Source organism: Lepidochelys olivacea (genome assembly GCF_965140295.1).
Source record: "Lepidochelys olivacea isolate rLepOli2 genome assembly, chromosome: 3".
NCBI classification, from domain to species: Eukaryota; Metazoa; Chordata; order Testudines; family Cheloniidae; genus Lepidochelys; species Lepidochelys olivacea.
In genome coordinates, this window is record NC_140413.1 from 151,432,660 (window position 1) to 151,455,142 (window position 22,483).

A 22,483-nucleotide genomic window follows, 5' to 3' on the forward strand; every position below is an offset into this window, starting at 1 on the left:
CTCCTTTTCTTTTTGCGAATACAGACTAACACGGCTGCTACTCTGAAACCTGTCACAGATGAAAGTGATTTTATTCTGGGTATTTTCTGGTACCAACAAAGAATGGCAGTTGGAGACTCATCCTAGATTTGAGGCTACTAATTCCATCACTAGAGCAAGGGGATTGGTTCTCAGCCCTCGACGTTTGGGATACATATTTCCACATAGTGATCCATCCATCCCACAAATGATTCCTATGTTTCACTGTCAGTCAGGACCACTTTCAGTACCGGGTGCTCCGCTTTGGCCTGTCATCTGCCCTGAGGGTCTTTTTGAAAGTCATGTCAGTAGTAGCAGCACAGCACTGCAGGAAATGTATTTTAGTATTCCCTTACCTGAACGTCATAGGCAACTTCCAAAGCCATAGATCTCTTCCTCAAATTGGCCCTACAATTCAACATTCAAAAATTCACTTTGACCCCTGTACAAAACTTAGAATTCATAGGGGCTCATCTAAATTAATTAACAGCAAGGGCCTATTTTCCTCTGCACAGGTTTGTGGCCCTTTCCAACATAGCCAGTATAATGCAACTCAGTTCCCAAACTCCAGTCAAGAACTCCCTTTAGAGGCGGCTCAGGCTGTTTATTCACCAAACAGACAGTTAAAATGTGCTTCTTTCCATACCCACCTGAGTAAAACAATCCCTCAACTGCTGGAAAGACTATTGCAGTTGTCCCATTTTCACATCCTCTCCCAGTGGTCATCATAATGACAGATGCCTCTGTGCTAGAGTGGGGAGTCCATCTAGATGCTTTCACAGCCCTGAGCAAGTGGATGTCGCAAGAGACCACGATACATATCAATGTCCTGGAATTCAGAGCAGTCAGATACGCCTGTCTCCAATCTTTACCACTAATCAGGGGCAAACACATACAGATCATGATGGACAACATATTATGCATGTTTTATATTAATTGGCAAGGAGGAGCAAGATCCCTCCCCCTGTCTGCGCAAAGGATGTCAAGTTTTAAAATTGGTGCATATGCATCCAGGTCATCACCACAGCAGCCTATCTCCTGGAGGTTCAAAATGTGACTGTGGATACACTTGGCAGGCACTTTTTCCAAGACCATGAGAGAGAAATAGACCCTAGGTTATTACACCATATATTCCATCAATGGAGCACCCCTCAGATTTGTTCACCACAGAGTTAAGCAAGAAATGTACCCAGTTTTGCTTGAGAGGCAGCCTGGGTCACTGATCCTTGAGGGATGCTATTCACCTTCATTGGTTGTTGGATCTCCTGTATGCATTCCTGCAGACTCCTCTAATAGCCAATGTTCTCCTCAAAATAAAAAGAGACAAAGTCAGAGTCATCTTAATAGTTCTGACCTGGCCCAGACAAACATGTATTCCTTACTTAATATAATTGGCCGTTTGCTCCGCGATCACTCTTCATGCCGCTCCTCATCTCCTCTCCCAGGAAGGCAGGAAGATCCTTCACTCCAGTTTCGCAGTGTTTTGTCTCAAAGCATGGTTGGTTGATGGTTCATGGGATTAGAGACCACCTGATCAGAGGAAGTAAAAAAAGTACTATTACACAGGTGGAAAGTGTCTGTTCGCTGCACATACTCCCAAAAATGGACAAGATTTCTCTTTTGGTGTGACCTCAGATATATTTCACCGATGACCTCTTCACTTCCAGATATACTGGACTATATCCTAATACTAAAAAGTTCTGGACTCTCGCTGAACTCCGTCAGATCCATCAAGCAGCCATCAGGGCTTTCCATTCTCCAATAGAGGGTTATTCCATTTTTGCCCACCCAATGACAGAAATTTCCGAGTTCCCTGAGGAATCTTGATCTGCCAGTCAAGCGCCCTACTACTGTTTGGAACCTTAATCTGGTACCTAAATGCCGCATAAGACCACAATTTGAACAAATGGCTGCCTGCTCACTGCTCTGTTTATCAATGAAAACGACATTCCTGATCTCCAAGTGATGGCTAAGTAGAGGCATGCCCCTCTTTCACAGTATTTTTTAAGGAGAAGGTCACGCTGTGATCCCATCCAAAATGTTTATACCTAAAATTTCTTCCAGTTCCATATTAACCAACCCATTCACCTGCCGTCCTTCCACCCTAACCTTCCCCTCAATAATCAAGAAGCACAGTTGTACACCCTTGACATCAGAAGAGCCCTGGCCTTCTATCTGGATAGAAAGATCCTGAAATTGTTTGTCTTGCTTGCTGGTAGATTAAAAGTGTCTGTAATCTCTAATCAAAGTCTTTCCAAGAGGATATCCATCTGCATTAATTCTTGCTATGGGTCTTGTAATATTAAATACCTTTGAACCTATGTATTTACTCTGAGGTCCATTTCCACCTCTACAGCATTTCTCAAAAACATGCCCATTATTGAAATATGTAAGGGCATCTATACATACATTCTCTGAACACTACTGAATAACTCAAGACTTTGCTTCTGATAAGAGTGTTCAGCTCGGCTGTGCTTTCTTTAGTACTAGACTCAACTCTGAAGCACCCCCCACCACACACACCTTAAACTAGTGAACTGCTTGGTAGTCACCTAATGTGGAGCACCTATACGGACACTCCTTGAAGAAGAAATGGTTCTTCTTTGAGTGCTTGTTCATGTCAGTTCCAATCAGGTGTGTGCACATGCACAGTAGCTGGACGATTTTTCCCCTAGCAGCATTTGTGGGGTTGGCCTGGGCGCCCCCTGGAGTCACGCCTTCTTACCACCAGTGACAGTAGCTGGAACTTCCCCTTGCTCTTGCTTCAGCAAGTGGCTTAGCAGTACTTTTGGTTTTCGCTGTAGATAGTTGTAGTTGGTTGGTGTCAAGGTGCAGGACAAACCCCTGTGGTGCCTCCTACTGGTCTCTCAGGGAATTAGCTCTTCCAGCCTCCGGAGCACCCTCTGCAGGCTGGTGTCCTGCTTGCCACTGCCCCAGTGTCCCTCCTGAACCCCGGTGCCCCTTTTACCCAGGGTGCTGCCCCCTGGCAGTACCCCCACAGATCTCTGGGTCTCCCCTCCCTGGGGAACCCCCACCCACTATCCCCACCTCACCTCACTCTTTGGCTACTGCCAGTCACCGTTGAGCCCCCGCTCACTGGGGTGGACTGCAATATATAAGCCAATCATCTCAGGCAAGGGGGGTTTGGACCTGCTGCCTCTGCCTACCCGTGGGCTGCCCTGTTGCAACCCCAGTACCCTGTCTTAGGCCATCTGCCAGGCCTACAACCTGGGGCTTTTCCAGTCTGGAGCCTCCTAGCTCCTCTGGCCTTCCCCTGCCCTGCTCCACTCCAGGTACCTTGTCAAGCTCCCGAGCAGCCAGGCCCATCTCCCTCCACTGCTAGAGGAGACTCTCTGCTCCTGGCCCACTGCCCTCTTATAAGGGCCAGCTAAGCCCTGATTGGGGCGTGGCCACATCTGAGCCTGCTTCCCCCATCAGCCTGGGAATTGCTTGCTCCCAGCCGCAGCCCTTTCCTGGGCTGCTTTAAGCCGTTTAAGGCTGGAGCGGGTGACCACCCCACTACAGTTAGTATAGCGTAATTAGTTCACTTAAAAGTTTCAGTTATGAGGGGTTCCACCCCACTTTTCTCGCCCGCTTATTTGTCACCGGGGCATGCCGCAATCCCCAGGCTTCAAGACTTTCCAGGACTGCACGAAGCGCATGCCTAAAAGTGACCCCCACACCTCCTGTTTACAGTGTCTGGGCAAGGGTCACCAAAAAGACCGCTGCAAGATCTGTTGGGAATTCTGATCAATAACTCTTAAAGCAGTGGCTTAAAATCCTCAGGGAGGCAGTTCTACAACCTCAGTCAGACCTAAGTGCCGGGGATCCCACTCCCAGTACGTCGTCTTCAGTGTGGATCACTCCAGCACTGTCTTCAAGAGATCTGGCATTGAAGAAAGACACTGCCAAGGAGACTCGGCGACATCATGGAGTCTCTCGGGGGCACTCCAGCCTTTGACACTGGTCCCAATTGCCGGCACAGAAGAAGAAGATAGAAAGAGTCAGATGCCTCTCAGACCAGCCAACAGTTGCACCTCAGTCGGGCCACAGTTCCGAGGCTCAGAAGGGGCTACATCAACTCCTGCCTAAATGAGACAGTTGAGTCCGGGCCCATCGCAGTTGCCGAACCCCTTGGAGCACGTGCCACTCCTGTCCACCCCGGAGGCTTTTGAGGCAGTACAGGACCTGATGAGACTCATGGCATCGTTCTTATCCCCGAGGCAGGAGGATGTGCTGGCACTGCAGCCTCCATCCTGGCACCCCGTTCAGTCAAAGGGAAAGCCAGCGATGATGTCATGCCAAACCCCATCACCTGTGCACCCCCAGACACCAGTGCCTCCATCCAGGGAGCGCAGTCAGTTCCCAGGCTCCCGATGCTCTGTATCGAGAGGTGCAGCAACGCCCTGGTCCTCCTATGCTGAAACATCAGAAGTGGAGTTGGACTCGTACTGCTCTGACTATAGCAGGAGCAGAAGGTCCAACTCAAGGCACTGGAGGGGATCCTGCCTGATGCAGTGGCCCTCAGAATGGCAGAACATGGCTCCGTGGCCCTTTTGGACTCTGTGGGCTTTCTATCAAGGGTAGGGTTGGAGCCAAGGATCCTGCTCGGGAGCTGCATCAGTGGTGTCCGCAACATTTGTTCCGCCATGACCAGCGACTGAGCAGTTACCTCAGGCGTCAACACTGTTGGCGGCAGCACTGTCACCGACATCGGCATTGACAGCAATGCCGCCCTCGACAATACCTTTGGCACCAGAGGCGTCAGTGGCTCAGACTGCTGCTACGGTGCCGGCTGGGCCTTCGGCACCAACGACGCTGGCTGCGACGGCATTGATGAAGACCCCAGTGCAGATACTACACCAGGCATCTACACAGGCACAGGCATGAGACCCAATGTCAACACCAATACCCGATCCCTTCACGCCACTGGGACTGGGCCAACCGATCAAGGTCCCCCCTGGGTCATGAGATCCCTCGGGTGGGGATGGTAGAGAGCAACCACCTCCTCTGGTGGGTGGCGTCCTCCTCCTCTTCACTAGATGAGGCACTGGCGGGCACTTCCATAGCCCCAGCTCTGGAAGACTCCAAGGTGTTGCAGCAGTTGCTGGTGCCAGGTCATGCAGGGTCTGGACATTAAGGTGGAGGAAGTGGTAGATAATGCACACCCTATGGTTGACATCCTGGCCCCCTCTGGCCCTTCCTGTATCACCTTACCATTTATAAAGACAATTACAGATATGACTAAGACGCTGTGGCAGACCCCAGCCTTGCTGCCACCCACTGCCAAGCATAACGAACACTGGCACTTTGTGCCCTCCAGGAGTTATGAATACCCCCATCCTCACTCTCTGGTGGTGGAAGCTGCTAACCAGTGGAAGAGGCGAGGTTTTCAGGGCCCTTCCCCCAAGAATAGGGATGCTAAAAAACTACACCTATTCGCTCGAAAGGTGTACTCAACGGGGAGACTACAACTCCGAATATCTAATCAGCAGGCCATCGTCAGCAGGTACTCCTACAATACCTGCTCGGCGATGGCTAAATTCATGGAGTTGCTCCCCTCGGACTCCTGTGCAGAATTTTCAGCTTTGGTCGAGAAGGGGAGACTGATCTCCAAGGCATCCCTGCAGGCTGCACTTGACAGGGCAGATGCTGCCACCAGGGTTATGGCCACAGGAGTAACTATGAGAAAGGGTTCATGGCTCCAGGTTTCTGGTCTCCTCTATGAGGTCCAGCAGACCATACAAGACCTGCCTTTTGAGCGTGAAACACTTTTTTTTTTTTTGAGAAAATGGACAAGAGGCTAAACAGCCTAAAGGACTCCAGAGCCACCCTCAGGTCCTGAGCCTCTATACACCGTAAACGCAGCAGAGACACTTCTGTCCTCAGCCTTCTCAGTGGTTCGGTCACCAGAACCACCAGGTCAGGTCCAGAGGAGAAACAGGACCGGCAGGAGAAGGCCACATCAACCCTTTGGCCAGGGCTCGGGACAACCAAGCCTTCTGAAGGCACGGTCGAGGACTGTGTACCACACCAAAGAGTGGATCCACCTTGCCTTTCCTCTCATCCCGATTATCCCCTTTCTACTGTGCATGGTCCTGTGTCACCTCAGACTGCTGGGTGCTCCACGTGGTAGAGAGGGAATACTCCATCCAATTCTGTGATATCCCACCCTTTCACCCCCCTTCCCTGTCCCTCTTCAGGGACCCGTCTCAAGAGCAACTCCTTATCCAGGAGGTGCAGTCACTCTTGTCTCTAGGGGTAGTGGAGGAGGTTCCTCTGGAGTACAGGTGTAAGGATTTTTATTCCCGGTATTTCCTAATACCGAAAGACAAAGGCAGCCTCAGGCCCATCCTGGACCTGGGAGAACTCAACAAGTTTGTGAAGAAACTCAAGTTTTGCATGATCTTGTTGGCCTCCATCAGCCCCTCACTGGATCCAGCAGACTGGTATGCTGCCCTCGACTTGAAGGATGCTTGCTTTCATATTGCAGTCACTTAGCCCCGCAGGAAGTCCTTCAGGTTTGTGGTGAACAATACACACTACCAATTTACAGTCCTTCTGTTCGGCCTGTCAGCAGCACTTCAAGTCTTCACCAAGTGCATGGCAGTTGTTGCTGCGTTTCTGTGCAGGCACCAGGTATAGGTGTTTTCGTACCTCAACAACTGGCTGATCAAAGGCCACTCCAGGACCCAAGTGGAAACTCAAGTCAATTTCATCAGGGCCACCTTCGACAACCTGGGTCTCCTTCTAAACAAAGCAAAATTGACTCTGTCCCCCGTTCAGAGGATAGAGTTTATGGGGCAGTACTGGACTCGACCCAAGCCAGGGCATACCTGCCGGAAGCGAAGTTCCAGACCCTGGCCGGTATCATTCGATGTCTCAGACAGTTTCCCACCACCACAGCAATAAGCTGCCTGAAGCTTCTGGGATACATAGCTGCCTGTACCTACGTGGTGCAGCATGCCAGACTCAGGCTCTGACCGCTCCAGTCATTGTTAGCATTGCTGTATCGACCAGCCTGGGACAACTTGGACAGAATCGTGACCCTGCCTTGCCTAGTCCTCGACTCCGTCCTGTGGTGGCTCGACCCTGAGGAGGTGTGATCGGGGTCCCCTTCGCCAGTTCACAGCCGTCTCTTTCGCTAGTGATGGACACATCAGACTTGGACTGAGGAGCACATCTGGGAGACCGCAGGACAAAGGGTCTCTGGTCTCAGGCAGATCTGGCTCTCCACATCAACATCAGAGAGCTGAGAGACGTGCACCTGGCTTGCCAGACTTTCTAGGCATACTTAACGGGACAATGTGTATCAGTTATGACAGACAACACCATGGCAATGTTCTATATCAACAAATGGGGAGGGCACACTCCTCTCCCCTATGCCAGGAAAACTTCATGCTGTGGAAAGTCTGTGTAGAACATTCAATATGCCTACAAGTGTTGTACCTCCCCAGAGTACAGAACAAGCTGGTGCACCACCTCAGCAGGTCCTTTCACAGCCACAAGTGGTCCCTTCACTCGGACATCACAAATTCATTGTTCCAGAGGAGGGGATTTCCCCAGATAGACCTATTCGCCATGCACCGCAACAGGAAGTGCCAGCAGTTCTACTCCTTCCAAAATCAGAGCCCGGGCTCCAGCAGATGCAGTGCTCCTCTCACGGGGAGGTAGTCTCCTGTACTCCTTTCCACGCATCCTGCTCATTCACAAGGTACTCAAGATCCAGAGGGAACAAGCTCAGGTCATATTGATAGCTCCAGCCTGGCCCTGCCAGCACTGGTACACATCTCTCCTAGACATATCCGTGGAAGCTCCAGTCACCCTGCCGCTCTTCCTGGAGCTTCTGACACAGGATCATCTCCAACATCTGAACCTCGGGTTGCTGCACCTCACAGAATAGAAGCTCTGTGGTTGAACCCGGTGGAGCTTTCCTGTTCAGACCAGGTTAGACAAGTCCCTCCTTGGCAGCTGGAAACCCTCTACAAGAACTACCTACCTTGCCAAGTGGAAGAGCTTTTCAATCTGGTCGGCACAGTGCCATTTGTTCCTGACGCTAGCCTCAGTGCCGCTTATTCTGGACTACCTCCTCCATCTGAAGCAGCAAGGGCTTTCAATATCATCAATAAGGGTTCACTTGGCTGCCGTCTTGGCCTTCCGCCTGGGTGTGAAGGGCTGCTCTGTCTTCGCTAACCTGATAGTCAGCCGACTTCTAAAAGGTCTCGACAGGCTATACCCTCATGTCTGGCAGCCTGTCCCGGCTTGGGACCACAACCTGGTCCTTTCTAGACTCATGGGACCACCCTTTGAACCCTTGGCGTCATGCTCCCTGCTCTACCTCTCTTACGAGGTTGCGTTCCTGGTAGCGATAACCTCGGCCAGGAGCATGTCTGAACTTAAGGCCCTCACATTACAGCCCCCCTTACACCGTGTTCTATAAGGACAAGGTTCACCTCAGACCTCATCCTGCTTTCCTACCAAAGGTTGTATCACAGTTTCACATCAACCAGGACATCTTTCTCTCGGTATTCTACCCTGAGCTGCATTCCAGGGGCAGAGAGCAGAGACTTCACTCACTGGATGTCCGTAAGGTGCTAGCCTTCTACATTGAGAGAACGAAACTGTTCAGAAAATTGGTCCAATTAGTCATAGCAGTGGCGGACAGAAAGAAAGGTCTGCCTGTGTCATCACAACGCATTTTGTCATGGAACACCTTCTGTATTCGTGAGTGCTACAACCTGGCTGGGGTTCCTGCACCTCTAATCACTGTGCATTCCATTAGGGCACAGGCTTCATCAACAGCATTCCTGGCTCAGGTTCCCATTCATGGTCCTCCATTCATACTTTCTCCACACACTATGCGATTACCCAGCAGGCCAGAAATGATGTGGCCTTCAGACGAGCAGTGCGCCAATCAGTGGACAACTCCGACCCCGCCTCCTGAACTTGGGCTTGGGAGTCATCTGATTGGAACTGACATGAACAAGCACTTGAAGAAGAAAAAACAGTTACTCGCCTTCTCGTAACTGTTGTTCTTCGAGATGTGTTGTTCGTGTCCATTCCAATACCCACCCTCCTACACGTCTTTCAAAGTTGCTGGAAAGAATGAACTGAGGGGGTGGTGGGTTGAGAGGGCCCTTTATTGGGTGCCATGAAGGGACAACTCCAGCAGGTGCCCAGGCCGACCCATGGATTCTGCTAGGGGAAAAATCTTCCGGCTACTGTGCATGTGCGTGTGCACACACCTGGTTGGAATGGACATGAACAGCACATCTCGAAGAACAACGGTTACAAGAAGGTTAGTAACCATTTTTTACTAAGTCTGTGCAGTAACTGTGGTTCTTAAACATGTGTGTCCCTACAGTTGCTCCACTATACCTGCCCTCTGCTTCAGAGGTCTCTGTTATGATTCTTCGTGGTTGAGGAGGAACTGAGGGTGGTTGAACTGTGCAGTGCTATATAACAACAGCATGGGGAATGAGGCTGACTAGCATGAATATATGGGCTGAACAGGCATGGCTAAGAGAAATCTCTGAGCAAAGATGCAGGGAGCGATAGTAAATCTAGAGTGGAGCACCCATAGGGGGACACATCTCAAAGAACCACAGTTTATGCACAGGGTGAGTAAACATTTCTTTTTGTACTCAGAAATATAATGGATCTATATGGAAGATTTGTATGTTCTAAAAATGTGGTCATGTTTTCAGTATAATTGATTGCATTGCTAATAATCATTCTGTTGTTACATTTACAGGACATATATTTTTGTGTACTGGATGCAACGGAAGGACTCTTACGTGGTACTAGGAACGTGCTAGCAAATATTTTTCTACCAGCTATCCTTGCAACAAATAATTGGGGTGCCTTAAGTCAAACCACACAGGGAACAATTGAAAAACAGAGTTTCATAGAAACCATTAATAGATATCTTTCATTTTTAGACGGTAAGAATCAGATTGAGTAAACAATCAGTCCGCTTAAAAATTACTTTTTAAAAACAGTAGAGTTGTTATAAACATGGGAAAACATTTCTTTACTTCTACAAGGAAGAATAAAAAGATAAAAACCTCAAGTATAAAAAACAAATATATTTGTATTTATTACATACTTGACAAACTTCAGTTTTAGTGATATAAAATTTTTAATGTAGGGGTCTAATTAGATTTCAGAAAAGCATGGTCTTTTGTGTGTGAGCCAGTAAAATGGCTATTATATTGCAAGGCTAATTATTGGCTTATATTCCCAAAGTGAAGTGGTTCACCTTGGTAGAAACAACTGCTGGAGTATGTTCTGTATTTTAATTACTTTATTTTAGGTGCTAGAGTAAGCATAGAGGGAACTGTTGAGTTAAAAAAGATGGATCACATTGACTTTTCTAAACTTCAGTCCTTTGAGGAAGTGACAGCAGCAGCTGCTAATTCTGATACAGTTCATCAACTAGAGGAAGTGCTTATGATATGGTATAAACAGATTGAACAAGTAAGTTGATTTAACATTTATATCCCCTGGTATAGAATTAAGGAGGTGTCTGGAGTCCATTTGTACTAAGTGCTATACAAGCACTTGCTATCTTTGTCACAATCTAATTAGAAACAAGAATTTCTCAACAGTGAGTGTAACAAACCAGTAGAAAGGAGGGGACAGTAGGAAAAGAGAAACAGCAAGGAGGACGTATGTTAACATAGGCCAGCTATGTCTACAGTCGGATGGCTTCAAATCTTTTAATATCTATCTGTCTGATACTAGTAGTGGAAGTGGATGTAGCTTTGATAATTTACACCCTAAGGATCTGTCCCCTGATATTTATCGCATCTTACTAATATTTTTATAAATGAGAAATATCAAGGAACAGATCTCTATTTATATAAGATATTGATAACATAAGATACATATCAGAGGGCACATCCTCTGCTGTTATATATTGTCATTGCTCTGTTGACTTCAGTGGAGCTCTTTTATGATACCAGCTGAAGGTCTTCCCCCTGAAGTCCATATCAGCTATCTACTTAACCGTTATCAGTTGGCAGCTTACTGCAGGTGAAACAGGTATTGCAGCATCATCAAGCTGCAGTGCTTGCAAATGTCCTTGGTACATGAATGCCTAAATCCACCAGATGAGAGGAACCTTTCAAAAAAGTATTACTAATTAAAACAATCTCTTCCTCATTGTTTTCTCTTAAAATAAAAATAAATGATCAGTTATTTTCAAAACTCATAGTCCCTGATTCAGGAAACCACATAAACACGTGCTTTCGTCCATTCTAATTTAGGACAGCACTTAAGCACTTGTTTAAGTCCCATTGACTTCACATCAAACATACGATTAGGTGCTGTCCTGAATAGGGATGCTTTCCTGGATCAGGCCTGTCTGTATGCCATTAGCAGTGTGTGTGGTGTTTTTTTTAGTGTTTGTATTTTTGGAATGTTTGCCTTGGCGCTCTGTGGAATGCCTGATCCGGCCTCTAAAGTAATCATTAGTGTGAAATATAATCTTCAACCTGGCGATGTTTGTGATTCATGCCAGCTGGTAGATGTCTCCATTATGAGAAACCAAATGCATACAAAAAGAGATTTTAGTGTTTCAATTTTAACTTTGGAATTAGAGTATCTGTATAAATAATGCTTAATCTTCAAGTGATTGTCCACATGGATTCACTCTTGATGAACATGTGACCCATGTGTGCAAGATCAAATTTTTTGAATAGAAGTGTCTGTTGGAGTTGTGCCTGTGCCCATTTGCCATCCTGCTTCCTACAGCAGAGGGTATAAAAGGCAGAGTGGCTGCAAACCATGCTGAGTTCCCTTTTACTGCTTCTAGCTACTAGATGAAACCCACAGTATCCACATTCCTTTCTTTGCGAGGAATTAGAAAGTTTTTCAAGTTTAAAGTTTTAGTAGTTAGATTTTCTTTGCTGTTTGACTGGTTTTTGTTTGTTTGTTGGTTGTAATCTTAGTTAGAAGTAGAGGTAGGTTTTCTACTCTGTTCTGGGTCTTTCCTTGGCACATACCTCCCTCTATGAGAGGTTTCTACCTCTCCATGCCCCATGCTCATACTCCCACTGAACAGGGGGCTACCCACCTGTGTATAGCTCAAATGGTAGATCCTAAGTTACTGGGCTTCAAGATCTGGCTGTCTTGTGATGCTGCCATCCCAGTCAATGAGGCCATACTTGGTGTGCCATGGCAAGGGACTTGTTCTGGCACACTGTTCTATCTGTAAGTCCTTTTCAAGGAGGACCCAGAAGGCCAAGGGGTGAAGGTGAAGCTGTTCCTACTGGAATGCTTGATGCAAATGTCCTTTGACTGGGAAGATCCTCAGAGAAAATACTGACACTGGGTCTGCTGCACATGATCAGGACTCCAATTAGCCGTGATACCATCCTGAGCTCCTGTTCTGCCTCATGGAAGTCTTCTGCATCAGCCACACTGGAGATGGTACTGGAGTGTAGCCACAGGGAATATCACTCTAATGAGCAGAGCCGGTAACGACTCCCTTGCGGGGAACAGGGACAGAAAGCCTCTCCTAAGATTTGGGCATTGAGAGGTCTTAAGGTTGATACCCATACCAAGTCCTGGAGATGAATGCATGGCTGTGCAGATGGGGTTGATGTTATGGCTTTGGATTTCTGGATCATCAGGATGCTGTTCAAGGAACAAGAATCATCACTTGATCATTGGCCTGGTTTGTTCATTCCCTTTGAAGCATCTGGCATTGGCCACTGTTGGAAGACAGGTTACTGGGTTAGATGGACCATTGGTCTGACTCAATATGGCCATATTCTTATGGGATGCTGTTCCAGGAAGGAGGACTGCTGGGAAGAGATGGGGTCCTCTTGACTAAGAAGGGGAAGAGCCTCTTCTCACACTGACAAGCCAACCTGGTAAAGAGGGCTTTAAACTAGCTTCACAGGGGCAGGTGATGAAAGTCTACAGGTAGGTATAAAAAGGAGAACTTAACAGAGGGCTAGATGTTTGAGGGGGAATGGAAAATTATGATAGTCATGGGAACAGCAAAAGGGAAAACTGGGGGAATCTGTTAACAACTAGATGTCTGTATGCAGATGCAAGGACTATGGGGAATAGAGATGGAGAACTTGAAGTATAGGTAGACAAGCTAAATTATGACTTAACTGGTATTGCTGAGACTTGGTGGGTTAAATCTCATGCCTTGAATATTGGTATAGAGAAGTATAGCTTGTTCAGAACGGACAGATAGCAAAAAAAGAGGCGATATTGCATTATACATCAAGAATATATACACTTGTTCTTAGGTCCTGAAGGGCGTGGGAGGCAGACCAGTTAAAAATCTGCGTGAAGATAAAAGGGGGGAAAACAGGGTGATGTCATGGTAGGGGTCTACTGTTGACCAGCAAATCAGGAGGAGGAGACGTTTGTAGGACAAAGAACAGAAATGTCCAAAACACGAGACCTGTGTTTTAAGGGACTTTAACTACCCAGGCATCTGTAATAAAAATAATACGGCAAGACCCAAAATATCCAGTAAGTTTTTAGAATGTATTTGGGACAACTTCTTATTTAAGAAGGTAGACTGGATAACCAAGGAGGCGGGCTATTTTAGAGTTGAGGAATTTGCTTACAGCCTTACCAACATTGGTCCATGTTAAGAAAATCTAGGGAAAAAGGAGTTCAGGAGTCCTGACAGTTTCTCAAAGAGACAATATTAAAGGCATAATATCCTGATATGAAGGAAAGAGAGGGAGAATAGTAAGAAGCCAATATGACTCTATCTGGAGCTCTTTAATGACCTGAAAATCAAGAAGGCGTCCTACCAAAAGTGGAAACAGACAGATTGCTAAGGAGGAGTACAAGAGATCAGTGCAAGCACGTAGGGGCAAAATTTGTGGGTATGTTTACACAGCACACTAAGCCCAGGCCAAGTTTAAGCCCTAGCCCCCCTTCCATCCACAAAGAAATCAGTCTAGGATGACCAGATGTTCTGATATTATTGGGACTGTCCCAATATTAGGGGCCTTGTCTTATATAGGCAACTATCCCCCTCTCCCCACCCCCCCAAAAAAAAAGTATCCCGATTTTTCACACTGGCTATCTGGTCATCCTGAATCAGCCTGACTTGGGCCAGTAACCCCTCTGGACTTGGGCCCTTCGACCCTGCTAGGGGGGTTGGTCAGAGACCAAGTTCTTCTGTGATGTGGGTCAAAGCCCAGGCATTTTGCAGCATGGATGCAGCTCAAGTCCGGGTTGGCAGATTCGGGTCTGGAGAGTCTGTCATCACTATCCCATAATCCCCTTAGGTGTGCTTTCCAGCCCTTCCAGCCCAAAACTTCCAACTTGCTTCCCAGGAACTGGAAGCAATTTCTTGATTCAGATATAGCTGCTTGGTCTTTAACTCTTCATTTCCACATGGACTGCTCAATTGGAAACATAGTCAACCCTGACATATATTAGCTATGACCAGCACAAAGATTAAGTCCTGCATGAAGCATGCTACTAGGTGGCCAGAGGGACACAGCTTGTTTCTGGTTAACCTCTGGTGCAAGTTGAGCAAGACATTTGATTTCAGCAAGAACATAAGAAAGGATCGTGTCTTCAAAGCTATATCCGAGTATCTGGAGATGTTGAGGATCGACTGGATAGCAGAACAATGCAGAAAGTGAATGAAGCATCTGAATGTAGACTGCTGCAAAGTTAAGGATGCTAATGGCACTTCTGAGAACTCCCTGTCTTCCTACCTCTTTTATGAGGAATTCAGCTGGGTTCTGGGAACTGTAGTGAGCACGGAGCTCACAGTGGTGCATGACAATCTGCTGAGCAGAGATGGCACTCTTATAGCCCCCCTGCCCTTGGTCACAGGCACTGCTGGAGAAGAGCTAGTCACTGGAGGAAGGGCAAGAAGTGACCCTGATGCTGAGGCTGATAACCAGTGAAGCTATGCTGCTGGGACAGCTACAGCTGGGAAGCAGCTAACTTCAGAACAGGCATCAGAGGAAGAGCCTGGTAAGTTTCTGTCACCATGTTCGTTTTTATTAATATATGGATGTGAATGATTTATGGCTTATGGCCCTATGAAGTATTAATACAAGCCGTGGTTTTAGTGTGCTTCTGGTCAGGGAAGAACCTATGACATTCACTAGTACTCCCTTCTCTCTGACACCATGTAGGGTTCAATATGAACACCACAGAAAGGAAAAGGTTAAGCAGTTATAACATTTTTACTAGTTCCTCACTATTGGGATTCCTTCTGAGACCTTTTTCAGTAGTCTTATCCAGAAATCTTGTCCACTTCTTGGAGAACACTTCATCCAGTTCTCTAGGATCCAAAAAACTCAGACTCCAGATTTCATCACTCAGGTTCCTTTATTTGACATATCGCAAACCTATGCTCAGTTGATCAGACCCAAGCATGGGTGGGTGTAAAATGTGCCACACATCCAACATTACATAGAAAACCTCTTCCTTTTATATACATTTACACATTACATTATGTATGAAATGTACCCTGTGAATTCATCCAGTCCAATTGCAATTCACACATGCAAAACTCACCAGAAAGGCCAAGGAGACCAGGGGGCAGGGGAGACCCAGGAATAGCTGGACATGTCATTTCAGAACATGCACCTTTCACTGTTTTGGCACTGTTTGCTTGTTGTTTGTATGTTTTGTTAGTAGTCAATCTGCCTTTCTGGTTCTTACAGTGATATGTAAATATCTCTATAAAATAAAGCACACAAGGCTACAATAGCAAGTTTTATTATGTGTAATTTAAAAGTGGCACAAATCGTAATGAGTGACATCACATGTACAGTCTCAATAAATTTCATCATAAAAATTTACAAAGCTTCATCACAGCAATCCGTAAACTTTGAGTTGCAATACATTGCCAGTGTTCATAAAATACATATCTCCATACATTTCATGAAAGTGTTTACAAAATTCATAATACGTAATACCAATATACTGAAAAAAAATCCCACAGCTGCCATACACCCATCCGCAGCACAACCTCAAATACCATTTCATTCCCCCTCATGCATTGGACCATGCAAATCCACTATGTAGGAGCACAAAACAACCCTGATTTCTATTGTGCTTATGGATCTAGCACCAGTCATGAGAGGTGCTCTAACTGGCTGCATGTACCAGTTCAAATTAAAAGATTCCCCTTTGTACTTGCAGACATTGTGCAGACTGCACTGGCAACACTAGCATCCAAATGGTTTTAAAGGCAGCACCTATGGAATTTCAATCTGCCAAATGCACATTTCACCACCATCCTACAGCTACTGAGTGTGTAATTGAACATTCTTTGCCAGCTCTTCTGAAATCAGGATACAGTTTCATAAGCTATGGCAACAGGAGATAAGTGGGGTCCCTTAGAATAACAGTCGGGACAGTAACCCCATTTATAACAATGCCATTCAGTGGAAATAATGTCCTAGCTTGTCTTTAAACATAAAATCCTGATCTGTAGAGCACCTTGCAAGTGCATCTCATGTTAGTGTCCATGATTCTGCTCTGTGGTTGACAAGGGCTTGCATAACAATGGAGTAGAACCCTTTGTGGTTTATATACTCATGCAGTTCTTGTAGAGGCCAAACTATAGTCCTATTAGTGGCTCTGGAGCTGTTTGGAAAGCCCAATCTCTCAAAGCCAGCAATTATTTCAGGACCATTTGTGAAGCTCCCCACCTTTGGATATATCATAATCCTGATCAACTCACAAACCTCTGCCATAACAATCCCCACAGTTGATTTGCTAACTTCAAACTGGTTAGCCACAGACATGTAGCAGTCTGGGGTAGCCAGCTTCTAGATGGCTATAGTGATCTGCTTCTGGACCAGCATGGACTCCCTCCATGAAGGTGAGTGTTTTGGTGCAGGATGGTTGATGTAAGCTGATCACAAACCTCCAGGAACGTCTGCTTCTTAATGTGAAAGTTCTATACCCACTGTTGGTCGTACCAGGTCTGGATGATAATGAGATCACATAAGTCTGTGCTTGTAACCCTGCTCTAGAAGCACTGGTTTATGTAGGGGGAATCTGCAGCTAAAACAACAGGCAAGAGCAGTTTCAACTGTGTCACAGCTGGCATGTCAGCATCCCCCTCCAAGAGATGCCTTTGGCAGTTCAGAAACTGCTGCCGAAATGCCCACCAGCATCTTGCAGGACCTCCACCTGATTTCCAAAATCAGTCTAACAGCATGAGGTGGGGAAGTTCTAATTTGTACTCTGCTGTAGGTGCAGTAGCGTCCCTGTGCCTGGGATCGGAGATCTTTGGTAGCAATGCCTGTTGGGCCGCACATGCACTCCTCCCCATCTGACGCCATGAGTGGTGTCTGTGTAGCACTGTGCAGTCCAAGCACTCTCAGTTCCTTCTCAACCACCCTTGGTCTTGGACGGAATCCTGAGAAGAGCCCTTCATACCTCTATAGTACTTTTAGTAATAGTAGTGTTTCCATTATAACTTCGTAGTTATTAGCTGTTTCCCTTATTTTTCTTTTTCCCCCCTTTCATTTTTTCCCTTTGCTCTTTCCTCTCCATTATTCTTTAGATTAGTGTAGGTTTCCTTATTTCTATGCCCTTCCAAAAAGTTCTCCCTTCTCGGGGGGCTATGCCGAGATCCCCCGGGTTTAAGAGGTACTTCTCATGTTGTGAGGCCATCCCCATAAGCAACAGTCAGTCACTCATGGTGTGTATGTTGCTTGGGGTGAGGGGCATGTATCACAAAAGTGCCCCCACTGCCTCAAATTGAAAGCGCTGTCCAGAAAGGACCGTGAACTGAGACTAAAATTTTTATGAATGCGGAGTTCACTGCGACCAGCCTTAGACCCTGGTCTCAATACCTCTCCTGCGCAGTAGTCACCATTGGCACAGTCATTGGCTGACCCCTACATGCCGCACACCACTATCAGAAAATATATGTTCTCCCGCCCAGATGAGAAGAAAGGGGCCCTGAACTCACCCATCAGGGAGCCACCTCAAAGAAAGGCATCCCTTGTGAGGTTGGTAGCCTTGATATCTTCCAGGGCGAGACTTAGCTCTTACGACCACCCACGCATCTCTGCTACTGGCGCTAGGGAGAGGTCCAAGAGCCCTAAATGTGCAGGACCACATATAGTAACACTGTCACTTGGGAACAAGAAGGACTGTTCAAAGATTTTCAAATCAGCACTGACTGCCTCAACTGAAATGACTTTGAGTGCCTTGACACTGACCAAATAATCAGCACTGACCAAGCCGTTTGCAGTGGCCAAGCCCTCCGCACCAGCCAGGTCTTCAGTACCAACCAAGCCCTCAGCACCAATGCAACCCCCGGCACCATCTACTGTTTGCTCTTCTTGGCACCAGCAATGTCCTCAATCTCTGCACAACCACTGGTACTGATGATGCTCCTACTGGTACCATAGAAGTTTCTATACCCAAGAAACCAGATTGTCCCTGACACTCCAGAGTCACTGCTCCTCTGTACCAAGCTCCCCATGGCTCATACCTCTTCCCTGGAGACACAACACCGTTGTCCTTCACCACCAAGGACCACACAACCATTTCTAGCAAGGAGGAAGAGGTGGAGTACTCCATTGCACCTCGTACCCCACCATCATATCAAGGGCAGCCACACAAAGAATAATCTTTTCATCCTTGATACCCATTCCCAGAGACCAGAAGTGAACCAGGTTTCTGGTAGGGACCCCCCATGGATGCAAACCCATATGCCACTTCCCCCACATTGGCCCTATTGGGACCCTTGGGCCGCGTATAAGGCACACTTTCCCAACCTCCCACGAGCAGAGACAGGGACATATACACTCTCCATCCTCATCAGTCTCTAGATTGCCTGGCCCTCAACCAGAATTACTAGAGGAACAGTTTATACCACCAGCCCACTTCTCCTGATGAGGCCATCATGCCACCACCACCAACATCAGCAAATGACTTTAAAAAGTTCCAAGAACTGTTCTGCAGGATTGTGAATTGCCTCCAGATCCCCCTGGAGGAAGTCAGAGAGCAACAGCACAAGTTGCTCAACATCTTGCATGCTTGTACATTGGCAGAATTCACACTCCCGATCAACAACGCCTTGTTGGACCCTGCCACCGTGATCTGGCAGATGCCAACATGAATACCACCCATCTGCAAGCCAGCAGAAAAGAAGCACTATGTCCCCACTAAGGACATGGAATTTCTCTTTTCCCACCCTACTCCAAACTTCTTCATTGTCAATGTGGTGCAAAAGAAGGGGCGACAACACCATTCTAGGACTATCCCTATGACAGGGACTGGAAGAAGCTAGATTTCTTTGGTCGCAAAGCACACTCCTCAGCAACTCTCCAGTTCTATATTGCTAATTATGAGGCACTGCTAGCCAAATATAATCACATCAACTATTCCAAGTTTCAGGAATTTAGCCAACACCTTCCAGAGGACAAAAAAGAGCAGCTCCAGGCACTGGTGATGGAAGGACAACTTCTGGTCCACATGGCGCTGCAAGCCTCTCTGGACACCACGGATGTGGTGGCCCACTCTGATGATTAGATGAGCCTCATGGCTTCACCAGAGAGGTGCAGACCACTGTGAAAGATCTGCCCTTTGAAGGATCTAAACTCTTCGCTGAGTGCATGGATGAGTCCCTGCATTCTTTAAAAGATTCTAGAGTAATGCTGCATTCACTTGGTATACATGCACCAGCACCAGAGAAGACAGGAAGATATCAACATACCCCAAGGTCTCAACCTCCACATTTCACCCCTCAGTAGTAGTATGACACAATGCAGGTGACAGAGACCTCCTCCCACACAGAGACACACACCAGTGCAATGAACTGTGCCCCTCCCCCCATCCAGCTCCAAACAACAATTTTGAAAATTTGGTTGAGGCCCCAAGATGCCTTCCCCTGGTCCAGGTGCTGCAACCATCTCCAATAACCCATCAATTTGTCTACTCCTTGACCCACTTATACTCATCATGGTGACAAATCACCATGGACAAGTGGGTTCTGGAAATTGTCAACAAAGGGTATTCCATTCCTCTCTCTCTGCAGCATACCTACTCGGACACCAGAACACCATGGCAGATTCATTAAGCAGGAGATCCTCACAAGTCCATGAGTGGGAGTTAGACACAAGAACCGTACAATACATATTCAACCACTGGGGATTCCCAAGCGGTTGATCTCTTCGCCTTCACAATTCTGCTCAAGAGTGGGTTTGGGTCACTGATCTCTGGGAGACACCTTCCTCATACATGGGCTGCACCCTTACTCTACACCTTTCCACCCTTTCCCCTACTGCTCATAGTACTTCACAAGATACAGATGGAACAAGCCAGAGTCATTCTCATAGTCCCATCCTGGCCAGGACAGATATGGTATCTTTACCTCATGCACATGATGGTCTGTCCACCAATCACCCTGCAGTTGACTTCACACCTCCTCTCGCAGGATGCAGGCCAAATCCTCCATGTGAACTGAGAACTTTTCCACCTGAAGGCATGGCTCCTTCATGGTTTCAGGATCCAGAGCTGACCTGTTCGGAAGAGGTAAAGGAGATTCTTTTAAATAGAAGACGTGCTACAACTTGCTATACTTATCTACATAAATGGAAAAGATTCTGGACTTGGTGCGATACCAACCATGTCCCAGCAACGAACCATTCATTCTAGACTATATTCTAGAACTTAAAAGATTAGGACTGTTCACAAGCTCCGTTCGTGTACATCTGGCTGCCATTACTGCATTCCATCCCAAGATAGAAGTTCATTCCATATTTATCCAACCATTAACAAAAAGATTCCTTAAGGGCCCTCAAAACCTTTACCCTCAAATCCGAGACCCCACCCCACCTTGGGATCCCGGACTAGTTTTGTGCCGTCTCACCAGCTCTCTGTTTGGACCCATGGCAACGTGCTCCTACATACATCTATCCATGAAAACAGAATTTCTCATCACCTTCACTGCTGATTCCTTGTGACTACATTGATTGGTTAGTCAGTTCACAGCATTTAGTTAGTCCTTGATGTCCTTCTTGGATGAGGTTTAGGATTTTTCCTCTCATTTCATTTGGAAATAAGATGCAGTCACCTTTCATCACAAGTCCACTTGGCTCATTTGTCCACATACTGCAAAGGACTCTTGTCACTTCCTTAATTTCCATTAGATACTTAGGCCACCCACCCCTAATGTAACTTAGAACTTCTTGAAACTATTTCTGTCAATGTTGCTTATTGTAACTGGTATAGTCTATTTTCTGACACTGGTCTTTATGCATCCACAGCATCCACATAGGCCTGTATGTAATTTTCAAGTTCACGGGTAGTTGAGTGTGATGCTGGGGTCCGTGACAGTCTTTTTGCTACTACCACATTTTCCACCAGGAATGTATTTAGCAATTGGGTTAAATTACATTAACTTTATCAGTAGACATTGGCATCTTAGAGGTGTTTGATCCAGGTCTTTTCCACTGATGAAGGTTGTAAGTGATTTATGGTCTGTTATCAGTGTAAAAGCATCCAATCCACACAGACATCTGTAGAAGTTTTGACATACCTATACAGTTGCCACACACTCCTTTTCAATCTATGCATATAGTTTGTCTGCTTGTGCGAGTGTGCAAGAGCAAAATGCAACTGCCTTCTACACAGATCCATGTGTAACCCTTCTGCCCGTCAGAGTTGGCAGCAACAAGGGCCGGGTTCAATATCTAGGGGTTCCATTCCAATAACACAATGCAAACCGGCTCGAGCCCCCACCCAGTGACCTGGGACAAATATATACCACCCCCGCTGGGCGCCTCCAAGAGGCAATACTTCCCCTCTCGCAAGCACATAGTCTGAGTGTAGCAAAAGCCTTTTAATAACAGAGAGAAACAATGTGGCATTATGTTGGGGAAACACCACCAACAGGATTCATAACACAACCCATGAGCAAAAAAAAAAACCCACCCCAGGCAAATTGGGGCATGGCCTTTTCCCTTTGGTTCTTGAGTCCAGCAACCCCAAATCACCCAAAGTCCCAAAAGTCCAATGCCCCAAAAGTCTCTGTCCCTGGTCAGGGCAGCCCCAGAGTTCGAAAGTTTATCTGCAGAGCTTTACCTCCCAACCTGGGTGGAAATGGGACGGGGGTAAGAGGCACCTTACATGATCTGAAGCTGACCGCCCCATAGCTCCATAGTGGCGCTCTGCTCCGCCAGCCGCCCCACGAACTCCTTCGCTCAGCTGCGCTCCGCTCCGCCAGCCGCCCCACGAACTCCTTCGCTCAGCTGCGCTCCGCTCCGGCAGCCGCCCCACGAACTCCTTCGCTCAGCTGCGCTCCGCTCCGCCAGCCGCCCCACGAACTCCTTCGCTCAGCTCCACGGCCCACAAGCAGCTCCTGCCATCCACACACTGCTCCGTGTCGAACTGCTTCACCAGCCATCCCGCAAACTGCTCCACAATATATCTTCAGGCTCCCCCACTACTTAACACAACACTCAGTGATTTCAGCTCTTAGGTG

The 22,483-nt window shown here is 47.1% G+C and overlaps 1 protein-coding gene across 1 annotated transcript in view; it reads left to right on the top strand.

Annotated features, from left to right (window-relative positions):
• DNAH8 (dynein axonemal heavy chain 8) overlaps positions 1 to 22,483 on the top strand; it is a 589,186-nt gene that overhangs the window by 44,380 nt on the left and 522,323 nt on the right. The window contains exons 6-7 of the mRNA XM_084624647.1: positions 9,773 to 9,962; positions 10,334 to 10,497. Coding sequence (XP_084480773.1) covers positions 9,773 to 9,962; positions 10,334 to 10,497 — 354 coding nt within the window. The remainder of the gene's footprint in view (positions 1 to 9,772; positions 9,963 to 10,333; positions 10,498 to 22,483) is intronic.